This window comes from Megalops cyprinoides, chromosome 8 (genome assembly GCF_013368585.1).
Source record: "Megalops cyprinoides isolate fMegCyp1 chromosome 8, fMegCyp1.pri, whole genome shotgun sequence".
Classification (NCBI taxonomy): Eukaryota; Metazoa; Chordata; class Actinopteri; order Elopiformes; family Megalopidae; genus Megalops; species Megalops cyprinoides.
In genome coordinates, this window is record NC_050590.1 from 3,363,529 (window position 1) to 3,377,369 (window position 13,841).

At 47.1% G+C, this 13,841-nt stretch overlaps 1 protein-coding gene across 3 annotated transcripts in view; it reads right to left on the minus strand.

Moving 5' to 3' along the window:
* The window catches only part of LOC118782141 (semaphorin-4B-like), a 67,349-nt gene that overhangs the window by 13,329 nt on the left and 40,179 nt on the right, over nucleotides 1-13,841 (minus strand). For all 3 annotated transcript variants that reach the window (XM_036535412.1, XM_036535410.1, XM_036535411.1), the window contains exons 3-8: nucleotides 3,401-3,561; nucleotides 2,913-2,975; nucleotides 2,097-2,195; nucleotides 1,333-1,444; nucleotides 1,093-1,209; nucleotides 394-551 (exon numbers count right to left, since the gene is read on the minus strand). In XM_036535412.1, the coding sequence (XP_036391305.1) occupies nucleotides 394-551; nucleotides 1,093-1,209; nucleotides 1,333-1,444; nucleotides 2,097-2,195; nucleotides 2,913-2,975; nucleotides 3,401-3,561 (710 nt within the window). The remainder of the gene's footprint in view (nucleotides 1-393; nucleotides 552-1,092; nucleotides 1,210-1,332; nucleotides 1,445-2,096; nucleotides 2,196-2,912; nucleotides 2,976-3,400; nucleotides 3,562-13,841) is intronic.

Genomic DNA, 13,841 nt, shown 5'->3' on the forward strand with positions numbered 1-13,841 from the left:
AAAGCATACACTCAATTCCATCATATGCACATGCACATGCACACGCACACGAGCACACACACACACACACACACACACACACACACACACACACACACACACACACACACACACACACACATATTAACACATGAAAGCATACACTCAATTCCATCATATGCACATGCACACGAGCACACACATGCACGAGCACACGCACGCACACGCACGAGCACACGCACACACGCACGCACACACACACGCACGAGCACACACACATGCACACGCACGCACGCACACACACACACACACACACAGAGGTTCTATTACAGTGACATGGGGGACTCGTGCATCCCTCTTAGCCGGGGACAGATCCTTGTCTTCTTTGCAAAGCCGGGCTGGAGCATCACTCACCTTACACACCCGAGCGATGCGTGACACAATGGTGTTGTCGAAGAAATCAAACTCTTTCCCTGCCTCGCTGAAGAAAAAGTAAATCTTATCATCATCTCCAACCGGGCTGCCCTTGGGCAGGCTCTCCTGGAGGTAAGCAGATCCCACAAAGGCCGGGTCTAGAGGAACAGCCACAACAAGGAGAGGAAATTCAGTGAGAACATCCAATATTTCCTCACAATCACAGCATATTCTCTGAGTCTTCAGTCAACATTTGTGTTCTAGGACAATCTGAAACCATGAGTCCAGAATCCATAATCCTTACATCTGTGGCCAATAATCCAGATGTTGACTGGACTGCAGACTCGCAGGGAATCTGAAAGAGCCTTTTGTAATTGTGCTCAGATGTTTCTGCTGGCACTGAGCAATGTGTTCCACTGAACTGAGATCAGTGCAGAAGGGCTGTAATTGGCGGGGTTTAGCCGAGAGCTCCCCCACGCTGGCACAGAGCAGGGAGTCTGTCTGACATGCATGTGCTGTGCCTGATACGGCTGTCTCGTTCCGTGTAATACACTTGTCTTTTCACTTCCTCTCCCTCTGCACATTACAGTCCCTAACAGCTCCTGCTCACGCAGCTGACTGTGGGGAAAAATGACTAGGTCCTCTTCACCAGAACCAGTCGCTCTGCCATTTTCCCCTGCCCTAGGTATCGGTGTTCACCTTGAAGCCAATTGAGCGAGTTTTCCGTTTTCAGGGCGGGTCCAGCGCCCAGGCTCTTGTAGATGATTGGCTCATTCCCTTGGAAGTTGCTGACAGTGCCGGCGTACAGCTCGCCATCTGAAACACAAGACACGACGTCAAGACACGACACCAAGCTAGAGCACGTGACAGCTGCAGCCCCGCAGCTGTTCCGGCGTGGCGTACAGCCGCCAGGCGCTTGATTCGGCACGCGGCACGTACCGACCATGATGGCGGTGGATTTGTACTCGGGGTCGAAGGGGCAGCGACTGCGCCCATCCTCCGCCAGGATCTCCCCCGCAGCCGTCCTTGCCAGGGAGAAGTCGGAGGTGTTCTGAAAATAATAATAATTATTAAAAAAAAACCCACAATGGCATTAACCCTTCACCAGCTGCAAGTGAGCTTTGGTTTGGGAGATGCAGGTGAGCTTTGGTTTGGGAAACCATGCTCCCTCCACCCCGTGCCAAAATGCAATAATCAGTCAGGGATGGGGTGATGGGGAAGTTTTAACACTCAACATCAGGTATAAGGAGCTGTGCTGTGCTGTCGATTCCCTTTGATTGAGAAATCAATGCTATTTTCCAGTTTAGCCCCTGAAAGGCATCGCTCTGAACAGCATCAGCGTACAGGGTGTCGATAACCCTGCAAAACCTTCTCTACCCCCTCCTAAAACTCTGCATTTCCAATTACTTTCCTTTCTGAGGAAGCAGGACCCCTGCAGACTCCTCAAGAGTCTCACGGGCATCTGGTAATGCTTGGAAAAGAGAGTTTCACATATACAGCTGCAGTGAAAGAGACCGGTTCCAGAGAATTACACAGATTTAAGCTCCCGGGGTGGAGACTGAGGTAAAAGCAAATGATTGAACGAACAAATAAATCATTTTAAAACCTCAGCATTTTGGCTGAGGGAGGTTAAATTTCACAGTGGTACAGAGGTAGTTTGTCCATAACCCACAGCGTACGAAGAAGTTTAAGGGTCCACTTACAATGTACGTGCAAATGGGACTGAAGGCGTAGGTCCCGCACACATACAGGTGGGTGCTGTTCAGGCGCAGCAAGATCTTGATGTAATTGAAGCAGTCAGTCTGGCTCGGTCACCACAACAGCAAACAAAAACACAGAACACGAGAGAGGAGCACATCAGTGCTGGATATAAAAATAAGTTATCACATAAAAAATAAATCATGTGCCAGAGGGATACACAGAGGACCAGTTCATCAGGGCTTTTCTCCAAGCCAGCGTTCTCATTACTCAAACTAATCATACTGCTTTTGAGCTGTCTGGAAACAATATTCATATCGGCCGAGAGAGACGCTTCTCAGAGTGATGTTGGCACTCCCTTTTGACACCCAGCCAATAGGGCATTTTCGACGCAACCCCGGGCTCCATCCAGCCCGACACAAATCAATACAATGAAATGCCTTTCTGTAGAGCTGCATCGTCAGTAAAATAGCAAGCAGAAATATGTCAGAGTAATCTGACTGTGGTGCTAAAACCGCCTTCTGCTCAGACTAAGCAGAGCTACTACAGGCTCCATCTTGCATGGTGAGAACAACGCCTCAAAGAACATGTAGTGCCTTTCCTTTCCTTTCAGATCGACTCAGCGCACAGCTACGTCAACATGCAGAGATTCTACTAATCTTACCAAAATATTCCTCTTATGTAAAAAGCAAAGCGGTCTGCGTTGTTCGCGGATTTAATGCGCAGCTGTGCCATGCCAAATCACGTGCAAGTTGTTTGTTCTGTAACGTTACAATGGGAAAAGCAGAGGCTCGTTTCCTGGGCGTCTCCGTTTCGCTCACCTGCAGGTCTTTTCCTTTGAAGCCACACTGTCCTCTCTTCCCCTCTGGAGTGCTCCATGTCAGCTGGCCAGGGGAACACAAGGATTTAATGGGGAAAAACTCTACATGAAAGAACCAAGCATGTGTCTGCCATGGAGAGGTAGTACTGTGGAGCTGTGCGTGACACCAGCCCAGGCTCCACACTAAGGGCAATGACAGTGCAAAGCCCCTCCAGCCAGCACACTAAATAACAGGCCCCACTGTATTATTACACGACTGCTGTAGGGCTGGGTGGTGTGTGTGTGTGTGTGCGCGCATATGTGTGTGCACGCTCGTGTGCACATATGTGTGTCCATTCATGTCCTGTTACTGCTCAGAAGCTCAGCTTGTGCCCAGGGGGTTGCAGATTCAGTCCCCAATGAGTGGCCCCCTAGAGTGTGGGGCTTAACCTGAACGGCCTCAAACACCAAGCCGCGCACACAGGAGCAGCAGATGGCAGAGACACTCACATTCCTCTGCAGCTTCTCCCTGCTGATATCAGAGAGGTCCAGGGCGAAGAGTGCCTCTCTGGCTCCCACATACAGCCTGTTATCCTGCTTACTGAGGAGAAGGGAGGTGTAATTCAACACCCCTTCAGCTGAGAATCTTTTAGCCGACCTCTCCTTAGCATCTGCAATGAGACAGAGGGAGAAAGAGAAAGACAAAAGGGTTATTTCTTAAACTGCAATCTCGATAAGAGCTGAGAGCAGAAGTGTTTACATTCGGCCCCTTTCCACCCCGGTATTCACAGGTGATTCACCTGTTGTTTTCCACTCCGCTCTCAACACAAATTGAATTTTCAAGAGTGGATGTATTACACAGCCCGTAGAAGAAATAAACTAGCAAGCAGCTCAATATTTCAAACAATTATCCACGCAGCATCCTGAAACTCCCGCTAACTAATCGTTTCAATTTTTCATACTTAAGGCATAATTGGCCGAGTTCCTCTGAGTAATTCACACTTCATTTGAGGCCCGCTGAATTCAGATTTTTATAGTTCTGGGCTCTTGATCCATTTTGCGAGATGCAATAATAACGCTCAGCTCGGCCAAAATCCCTGTCTCGTCTCTGGCGTCTGGAAGTGCAGTCCACTACATAAGACCTCCAAATCAGGACACCTGTTGCAATGTAGTAATTTTCCCCTGCACGAGTCCGTCTGCAGACGCCTGTTTGAGCTTGTAAGTGTGCCAGAGGTTGTGTGTGCGTGTGGTCACCAGACTCTGTGCACAAAGCCGAGGCAGATGTTAACCCCACCCCCACCACCCCCACCCCCCGCCCCCCATAAGACACACCAGCAAACTGCCATCGGCAACAGTGACCCGGGGTGTATTTTATGGGTTACCATGGCAGCTGCCTTATTCAATGAGGCATGAAAGGGAGGGGGCTGGAGCAGCTTCACCTTACACGAACCTACAGAACTGTGGGAGTGCGCCACGGAAACAGCCGAAACGGGAGCAGTCAGAAGTTTGCTCCTGAACCCAGCAGAGCCGCCTCTGTGACATGAATCAGGGCAGCAGCCACCAGAGAACAGACCGTTGCCGATGGTTACCAGGCCTGGCACCTTTTCCCATAACTCCAGTAAACACTGGAGGGGTCAAAGACTTTACAGCTGGGAGAGCAGGACCTAAATCTCTCCTGTCAAGCCAGGCCGACTCTCTCTCTCTCTCTGTCTCTCTCTCTCTGTCTCTCTCTCTCTCTGTCTCTCTCTCTCTCTCTCACTCTCAACACTCTCAACTTTTCTCTGACTTTCTTTCTCTCAAAATTTCTCTCTCTTCTGTTTCCCAGTCAGTCTCTCTTGCCATCCCTCTCCCTCTCCTGACGCCTCGTGTCAAATCAGTGACTCTCACAGGGCTGCAGACTCGGTGCAGAGCAGCCAAACTCATCTCTGCTGCAGACACACACGTGTCTCCACTGCGGGTCGAAAATCACAGAACCCGGATAAGATACGACTTGCCCCGTGCATGCCCTCCCCCCTTCTTTCAGTAGCGTAAACAATGTGGAGGAGACACTGAAATATAATACCTACACTCAGATAACCAAGCGCTGGTCTGTGTGTGTGTGTGTGTGTGTGTGTGTGTGTGTGTGTGTGTGTGTGTGCGTGCGTGCATGTGTGTGTGTGTGTGCATGCATGTGCATGTATGTGTGTGAGAGTGCAATTGTGTGTATGTGTGTGTGTGCATGTGTGAGTGTGCATGCATGTGTATGCACATGTGGGTATGTGACTGTATGTGTGTGCATGTGTGTTTGCATGTGTATGTAGGAATGTGTCTACGTGTGTGTGTGTGTGTGTGTGTGTGTGTGTGAAAGTAAATTGGGCAGATCAGTGTAAAACACAGGCATCTCTGACAGCCGCCCGTCTCATGGGGCAGCAGAATGGAAGCCATTCCTGGGCCCTGGGGGACACTGCTGCAGTCAGCAACGTATCACGGGCAACAGGAGACATTTAAACATTTTTACTGCCAAATCCTTCCACAAAAACCATGACAGCATGCTTTAACTGCCAGCAGGTGCTGGACTGGACTGCTCCTCAATGTGACTACAGGGCAAGATGCCACGACCTGCACTTTTGTGATTTTGTCATAGACTGAAACCATTCAGCAAATGACAGTGATTTAAAGTCAAGGAAAACAAAAGGCTAGGTTAAAACAGGTTTTAACAGGTCTCTAACTGACTCTCCACTGAATATGCACATGATTATTTTCTCTAAATCACCACATTCATATTTAAACAAGTTTTTTTGGACATAATTTCCATGTCAGCGAAACATATGGCAACACATTTTGTGGCAACAGTCCATGAAATCTCTTCAGTCTTAACATGCATAATCTCTTTAGTCTCACCAAAAGGAGACTCGGGGGGTTTACTGTGGCTTTCACATTTTGAAAGGGGATTAATAAAGGAGACCACTGATGCTATTACAAGTTCTGTCAGCAGAGCAAGATGACAAAGGTGACAATTAGCTAAGGGTAAATTTTACATTAATGCTACTCCGATCGTTATTAATGCATGGAATAGTTCACCAGGAATGGCACTGGAAGCAGAGACCTTTCCACTTCTTCCACAGAGAGTGTTCAAGCCCAGGCTTGACATAGTGCACGCACGCACACACACACACGCACGCACGCACGCACGCACGCACGCACGCACACACACACACACACACACACGCACGCACGCACGCACGCACGCACGCACGCACGCACGCACACACACACACACACACACACACACACACACATACACGCACGCACGCACGCACACACACACACACACACACGCACACACACACACACACACACACATACACGCACGCACGCACGCACGCACACACACACACACACACACACATACACGCACACACACACACACACATACACGCACGCACGCACGCACGCACACACACACACACACACACACACACACACATACGCGCACACACACACACACACACACACACACACACACACACACACACACACTGCAGACTGCTGGCTAAATGCTAGTTAGGCTGAATAGCCCGTTCTTATCATTGAACTTTTCATGTTTTCATATTCTGTCTGTTATCGTGTTCTCCCTTGCTATCACTCTACACATATCAGCAATATCTTGCCATTTCCATCATGTAATCAGATGTAAAAAGCACTTATCACACAACACAATCTTCAGCCCTGTCGCATTTCTCTGTCCAAACGCCGCCTTGCCTTGTAACTGAGAGTCGCAAGCACCACTTTTTCAGCAACTTATACAAACGTTTACAATCTGCCACATGAAATCAGTGAACACAACCCGGCGCTCCGATTCAGTGTCACGGACCATCTACGACAGCAGCCCCCTTCGAGCCCTCCTTTGCGACGGGCTGGATAAGTAAATGTTTGTAACAAACTCCTAACGATGTCTATGTCCAAAGATTCAAGCTCTACAATATGTTCCCCCCAAAAAAATAAAGGAAAGAAAAACTCCACCACATTTCAAGCCAGGGGCCTTTGGCAGATGGGAGAAAAGGCGGATAAAAAGCAGGACAGCTGTAACAGGGCAAGCCACATCTTGTGCACAATTAAATAGCAGCTCTTCCATATCTTACAGTTTGCTGTATCATTGTATTTAACGTACTCTTCCATCTGGAACAAATTTAAGAACTGGAAGTGCTCTCACACAGACCTCTGCAGAACAGATGTTAATGAGAAAAAAAAAAAAAAACAAAATCAAAGATCTGCAAAGTAATAATTATTGGATTGTTGCTGAGTGGAGCCTTCCTGTAGCAAAGAAAAGAGGGAGATCCTATTTTCCACACCTGAAAACATGAAGGTAGATTAAAACCCTAATTTCAGGGACCCGCACCTCTGTAAAATGTGTTGGATCACTTCCACTATCCTGTTTTAAGGCTTTTTTTAATGAAAAGTTATTAATAAAACAGGATCGCACAGGAGGAACATGGTGCTGGTTACAAGATTTTCCCATCATTATGTGAGAGGTTTGAGCATGGCCACCCAACTGATACAAACACAGGCAGTGTAGCACAGTGGTAAGGAGCAGGGCTTGTAACCAAAGGGTTGCTGGTTTAATTCCTACTGCTGCTATATCCCTGGACAACGTACTTAAACCAAAATTACCTCAGTAAATATCCAGCTGCATAAATGGATAACAATTACATTGGTAACAATTTTAACCTATGTAAGTCACTTTGGAAGAGAGCATCTGCTAAATGACAATAGCGTATAATAATGTATGTAATACATATACTCTGCTGCACAGAGCTACTCCACCCTCCCCACCCCCACCCCCCAAGTCAAGACCACAGAGCCTTCTATGGCCCAAAGCGTCATGCTTACCGCAAACAGCGCAAAGTTCTATTTTAGGGTTTGCAGTGTTCATACCCCCCCGGATCTGAGGTCAGCCCCCTGGGGTGAGGAGACTCCATGACGACGGGCCCCGGAACCCAGAGTGTTCTGGGAAAGCACGCGTGAAAGCTGGGTGCCCATGGGGTTAGCAGCCGGGAAAAGGACCGGCACACAAACAGCGCACAGGGCAAATAAGTACAGCCAGCAAAAACGTTCAGAATGCTTTAATGGAACAAAAAACCACACAGATACATTTCACACAGGCTCCCGGAAATGCTTTTTTTTAAAACTGACTTTGACTTTGAAATTGACTTTAAAACAATTAAAGTACTTTCTTCATTTAAAATCATTAGTGGTATACAGTAATATGTTGCCACTCTAATTAAATAAGCAAAAAAAAATCAACTTATTTATCTTAAACATGATTTTGAGAGCCAAAGATTCGTTAGCCAAGACCACTGTCACTTCAATCCAGCCAAGCCACGAGCTGCTCACAAGGATACTTCTGCAAGTCTCTTCTAATAAACCTCTGAATAAAGCCTTTAGAGGAGTGCTAATTAAATTTTGATTAATGTATGATCTAATCTGTTGCCTAACCAGTTCATGAGTACAGCATTCACTTATACTGCGCTGTGCACAAACTTTTTTGCTCACTGCACTCATCTTTTGTCCTGACAACAGTTCCTAAGTCCCCCAGGAGGACTAACCTATCAGGACTTGTCTGTCATCACCCCAACCCCTACCCCCCCCCCCCCCCCCCCCCCACCGCCAAAGGCTCTGAGTGGAAGCTTCCTGTCGAAACTGCCCCCCACTTTAATCACAGGGGGGTGCCCTCACGGAACAGCAGCATGCGAATAACAAGCAGGGGTTCCAGGGGCGAAAAACATTCTACTGAGAGTGGGGTGCTGTGCAGGGCTTTTCGTGTGACTGCCACAGGGGTCAAAGTTCAGGCGCATTTCAGAAAAGCAATCAAGTGGTTGCCTCGCCTATGAGATAAAATATGTCACAGGAGTGAGGGATTCAATTTTGAGCTGCAAAAACTTTTCCCGCTTTTAAAGGATTCTTGATCTCACCTTCCCGCATTTAAAAGTGTTTCAAACTTGGCTCAAACTGTAGTTCATGCTGGGCACTGACCTTGTTAATGTCTTTTACACTCAAAACCGACAGCGCGCATTTTTGTGATATTTTGTTCCCTGTTAAAATCTCCTGCATGTTTCTTCTATTACGAATATATATTAACTGAAACATTAAATGTAACTTTCTACAGCTGTACATAAATAAGGTTTAAAAAACACAGATATATGCCTATTAGTGTTCGGTATGGTACACAGTATAAAGCAAGTCTACAGACATACCAGGTTAAAATATGTTTCTGTGAAATTACACTGTTAGCCTGGCAACATACCCACCTGTCTCCACCACTGCGTGGCTGTTGACAAGGTTAGTCTGTACATGGGCCAAATGAAACAGTATAAACACATACAGTGGAAAATAAGATGGTAGTTCACTAGCCTTCCTTATTTTCTCCCGGACATGTGTGATTTTAATGTATGTGCTTGTGTCCTTGATGTGCTTGTGGTCTGACACAGGTACATATCAGCTGAGGGGTTCCCAGTTTGCAGATGTGCTCAGAGTGTGTTCATGAGGCTACTGTTTAATCAGCCAAAACAGGAACCCTCCTACCCTGAAGGGGAGACCACTGGTGACATACACTCCTCGCGGGTCCTAGACAGCTGTGAAGGCGGAAATATTCCCACGCTCCACAGTGATCCAAAGGCCAACAGGGCGGCGCTCTCCGGCTTCCCCCAGCACTGCGAGGATGTGAACCGAGTTTTGCAACGCTTCCAGCCCCCAGCATTCTGGGAGGAACGGCCGCACGTCTCATGCCATTAACATCATCATGCAATTAAATCTCATTCTAACAGCACTGCTAGTTAACAGACTGATATATCCACTCCGCTTCGCCCGCTAATCCGTTTAGGGCAGAATTAATTACGTTTGGTTTTAAGGAAACTTTGCTAATTTTGTAGCAGTGGGATCTCCCAGGTCTGACTGTAAATTAGGATCCAGAATCGCCCGTGGAAAAATGGGACTATAACAAAATCTGGCACTGGAAGCTGACAAGCTACAAGATTCTGACAAGATACAATGATCACCAAGTGGACCACAGCGACTACAGTATAAGTACAGATGTCTCTGGCACAGGAACCTCAAGGCCTAAAGTTGTCTCATGGGACCTGGGATTTTCAACTAACAACTAACAATACAGAAGTTTCAATGGTGAGAAAGAACAAAAAGATTGGTATTTCATAACCATACAAAATAAGACACTCCTTCTCTTTTTGTTTACTTTGGCCTAGGTAACTGCGGGCGTGTCTTTTCACTGTTCCTTTAGTGATGATGTAACTATGATATCGATCCTGCGGGCCACATCCGTGACAGTTTCTCGCTGGCTAATGGAACATGCTTTGTCTGTTTGGACAGAGTTTCATTTCACATCTATCATGCCAACCACTGGCCAGAGAGGAAAACAGCTCTTTTTGTTGAGGTTGAGGGACTGCGTGTAATCATAGACCATACTTTCAAAAGCAATGTAAGTCAAATCATATGGCAAGAGGCCATTTCAAACAAAGGGGTACCTGGCAATAGGCCCGAAGACATGGTATCAGCTGAAAAGAGCTGGGTACAGCCTTATACAGTAGACATTCATCTCTGACTGGACTCACCTACCTGGACACACAGAGAGCATACCTTCACACCCCTCCAAAAACACAACACACATTTCAACAAACACCATTCCCATCTGCACAACCTGAAGGGCTTTTAACAAGCTTTAATGAAAACCATCCAAAAAACCTACTGTACATATCTGGACTATATAGTGTATCTACTATATGTAGATATACTATATACTATACTATATATACTATATACTATGGGGCTTAGTTTAGCAGCAGTCTCTGCATGTTTGATCCATAGTTTTTCTCCCTGTATTGTGAATAAATATCCAATGGGGCATCTATAGAAACAGGATTATGTCAGCTGTGCTCATGGTTGCCAGATGGGGGCAACGTTGAGCATGAGTGACAGCTGTACACCCCACGCACTTCCACAGTGTGGTGTCAGGCGACGAGAGACAGGGCCACTCCATGAACAAAGTCAACAGAATTCACCAAAGCAGCTGCCAGACACACACGGCTTACAGTAGGAGAAAAAAACCCACTATGCTGGATCCAATAATATCGGATTTCACAAACTCTTCCAGCAGAACAATAACTGCAGCGACTTCACATCCAACATAATTTGTAACGGCTATGCACATTACCAAGGTGACAGAACACAGAATAATTCGGGTTAGCGATGGTATTGTTTTTAACTCTGCAGAAAATACTTCTGCATACCTCCAAAGACACAGACAGTCGGAGCTGCGGGGGCAGGTGGAACGGGACGAGTCAGACGTTTGATGCTGGCACGCGGTAATGACCGTAAACAGGGGAAGCTGGGATGTTTACCCGTGTCTGCGCTCTCCGATGGCGCTTTGATGCTACGGCGCCCTGCGGGCATGCAGGCGGGAGATGGCATCCACTCCAGAGAGCGTCACCGCTGCCCGGGCAGGCAGCCCGCAGAGTGTGGGAGGTAGGGAGGACCGGCTCACTCGGTCACGGGTGAGGAGGGACCGGGTATCCTTAGGGCTCTGAGACACACTATCCGCTCTCTCCCTCCACCTGCACCAGCCTCCCCCCTCACATCCCCTTTCATCTCACTATTCCATCCACACACACCCCTCTGTGTCATTAACAGACAGCTTGTTTGTTTACCTGATTAACAAAGAGCTGTACTTTTTTTCCTGATTAACAGCCTGTTTTTTATCTCATTAACAGAGAACTCTACTCTCACCTGACTAACAGAAAGCCTGTTTTTTTTTTACTTCATTAAAAGTGTTGTACTTCTAGCTAACTCACAGAGAGCTTGATCTTTACTTGATTAACAGAGAGCTCATTTTTTTACCTGATTAAGAGAGGTCTTTACTTCAACCTGATCCACAGAGAGCTTGACTTTTTTACACGCACTTGCAGATTCTCTGCTTTGAAAGCACAAACCCTGGAACTAAGACATGTTGCCGGTGTGTTTGTTATGATTTTTCTCTCAGCACACTGGTCATTCTTCGCTCTTCTCTCTAAATAAAGCAAAGCCAGTGAGATTACCATGGACAAGGATGTTGATGCTGTAAATGCTTTCTTTGTACGGTGTGGGCCAGCACCTCATCCAGACTGGTGCAATGAGGCCACCTTTTCCCCAGAGAGCAGGAACCCCAGAAGGATGCTTGGGGCATACCTGCACCCACCTGAATATTCAGGAGGAGGAAACAGACAAAAACGGATGCATTTATTGGCTGCTGCCACCTGGCGCTCACCTCGACGGCTTGAGAGGCGAGAGTGAACGCAAGCGTGGTTCTCCCTGTCGCTGACAGGCTCCTATCTGTGCAATCGCATCAGACAAGAAGAGGTACGAAAAATCAATGAGTGAGAGGCGGAAGGGTGCAAAGCAGAGGCAGGGCGGACACACGCCTATCTGGAAGGAGGAGGGAAGGAGAGAGGGAGCAGAGAATGTGAAAGGGGTGGGGGGGAGAGAGGAGAAAGGGGGGGTGGGGAGTCACCTTGAGACGATTAAGATATTGGGGTCAAAGGGGACCCGTCGAGCCTTCCGTTAGGTCAGCTGCGAGGCTTGATTGTTTAGCAGCAGACCAGAGTTAGTCTTTGGCGCGCGGCCGAACGCAAACGACAGCGTGTTCCCGAGAACACCACGGAGATGCTGAGAGCGCTGGGTCATGGACAGACAGTTAGAAAACCAGGACTGGATTCACTGGGAGATGAAGCGTGGAAAAAAAAAGACACACAAGTTAAAGGACTGAAGGTCCTAAACAGTAAGAGTTAAACTCACTCACTCACAGACATCACCATTGCATTACATAGTATCCATTTATACAGCTGGATATTTACCGAAGCACTACACATGATACACCACGCTCAAGGAGGCAAATAGCAGTACCCTGCTTGGGATTTAAAACTGCAAACTTTGGGGCCCTGCAACATGCAGGAGGCAGAGAATCTGGATGGCGTTCCCACTGGGGGACACCTGACCCTGCACTCGTTCGGGACACCGCCACACACACACAGGACCTGGCGCGTCTGCTGAGCATTATCTCCATCCCTCATGTTGACCCACACACGTCCCACACACTCCCCGCAGTCTTGGCCATCCTCAGACGTCTCCTTGACCTCATTACACAGTTAGGGAACATTCAGATTGAATTTACACTTGATGTAATTCCTCTTATATTCAGCATTTTCGCTAAATTGGATTTCCGGGCTCTTCCCCGACAGCAGGCGGAACTGTCGGAAAGCCAAGACATGACATCTTGAATATGAACACTTTCAGGCAATAAAGGGTTTTTTTTTTTACATAAAGGACTGTCAAGAATGATTTACGACCAGTTCTCTGGGGCTGTTAAAAAAAAAAAAAGAATTAAGTAAACGGGTCTTGCAAACTGCAGTAAAATCAGGATCAATGCTATTCTTTCATCGTGTTGTGAAAAACCGCAACTAGCATGCAACTGCAATAACTATAGCTCTACTAGCATTACAGCTTCAGACTACAAATACTCCCACACATGGAGAAAATTTGAATGCTACACAGTATGAATAATATTCCTGTAGCTTTGCATCAGTGAAGTCCTACTCAAACAGCATCTACATTACATTAAATTACATTACATTATTGCCATTTAGAAGATGCTCTTATCCAGACTGACTCACACAGTTTACATACAATTTCATCCATTTATACAAATAGATATTTAGTGAGGCAACGCTGGGGTACATACCTTGCCCAAGGATACAGCAGCAGTGCCCCAGAAAGAGAACTGAACCAGCAACCTTTCGGTTACAAGGCCTGCTCCTTACCACTATGGTAAGTGTGTTTTAAAGTGGGTCCAAGTGTGTTTTAAGTTTTTTGAAAGTTTTTGAAAGGCTGGCAGGCAGTGAGTTCCACATCACCATCTGGACAGATGAGT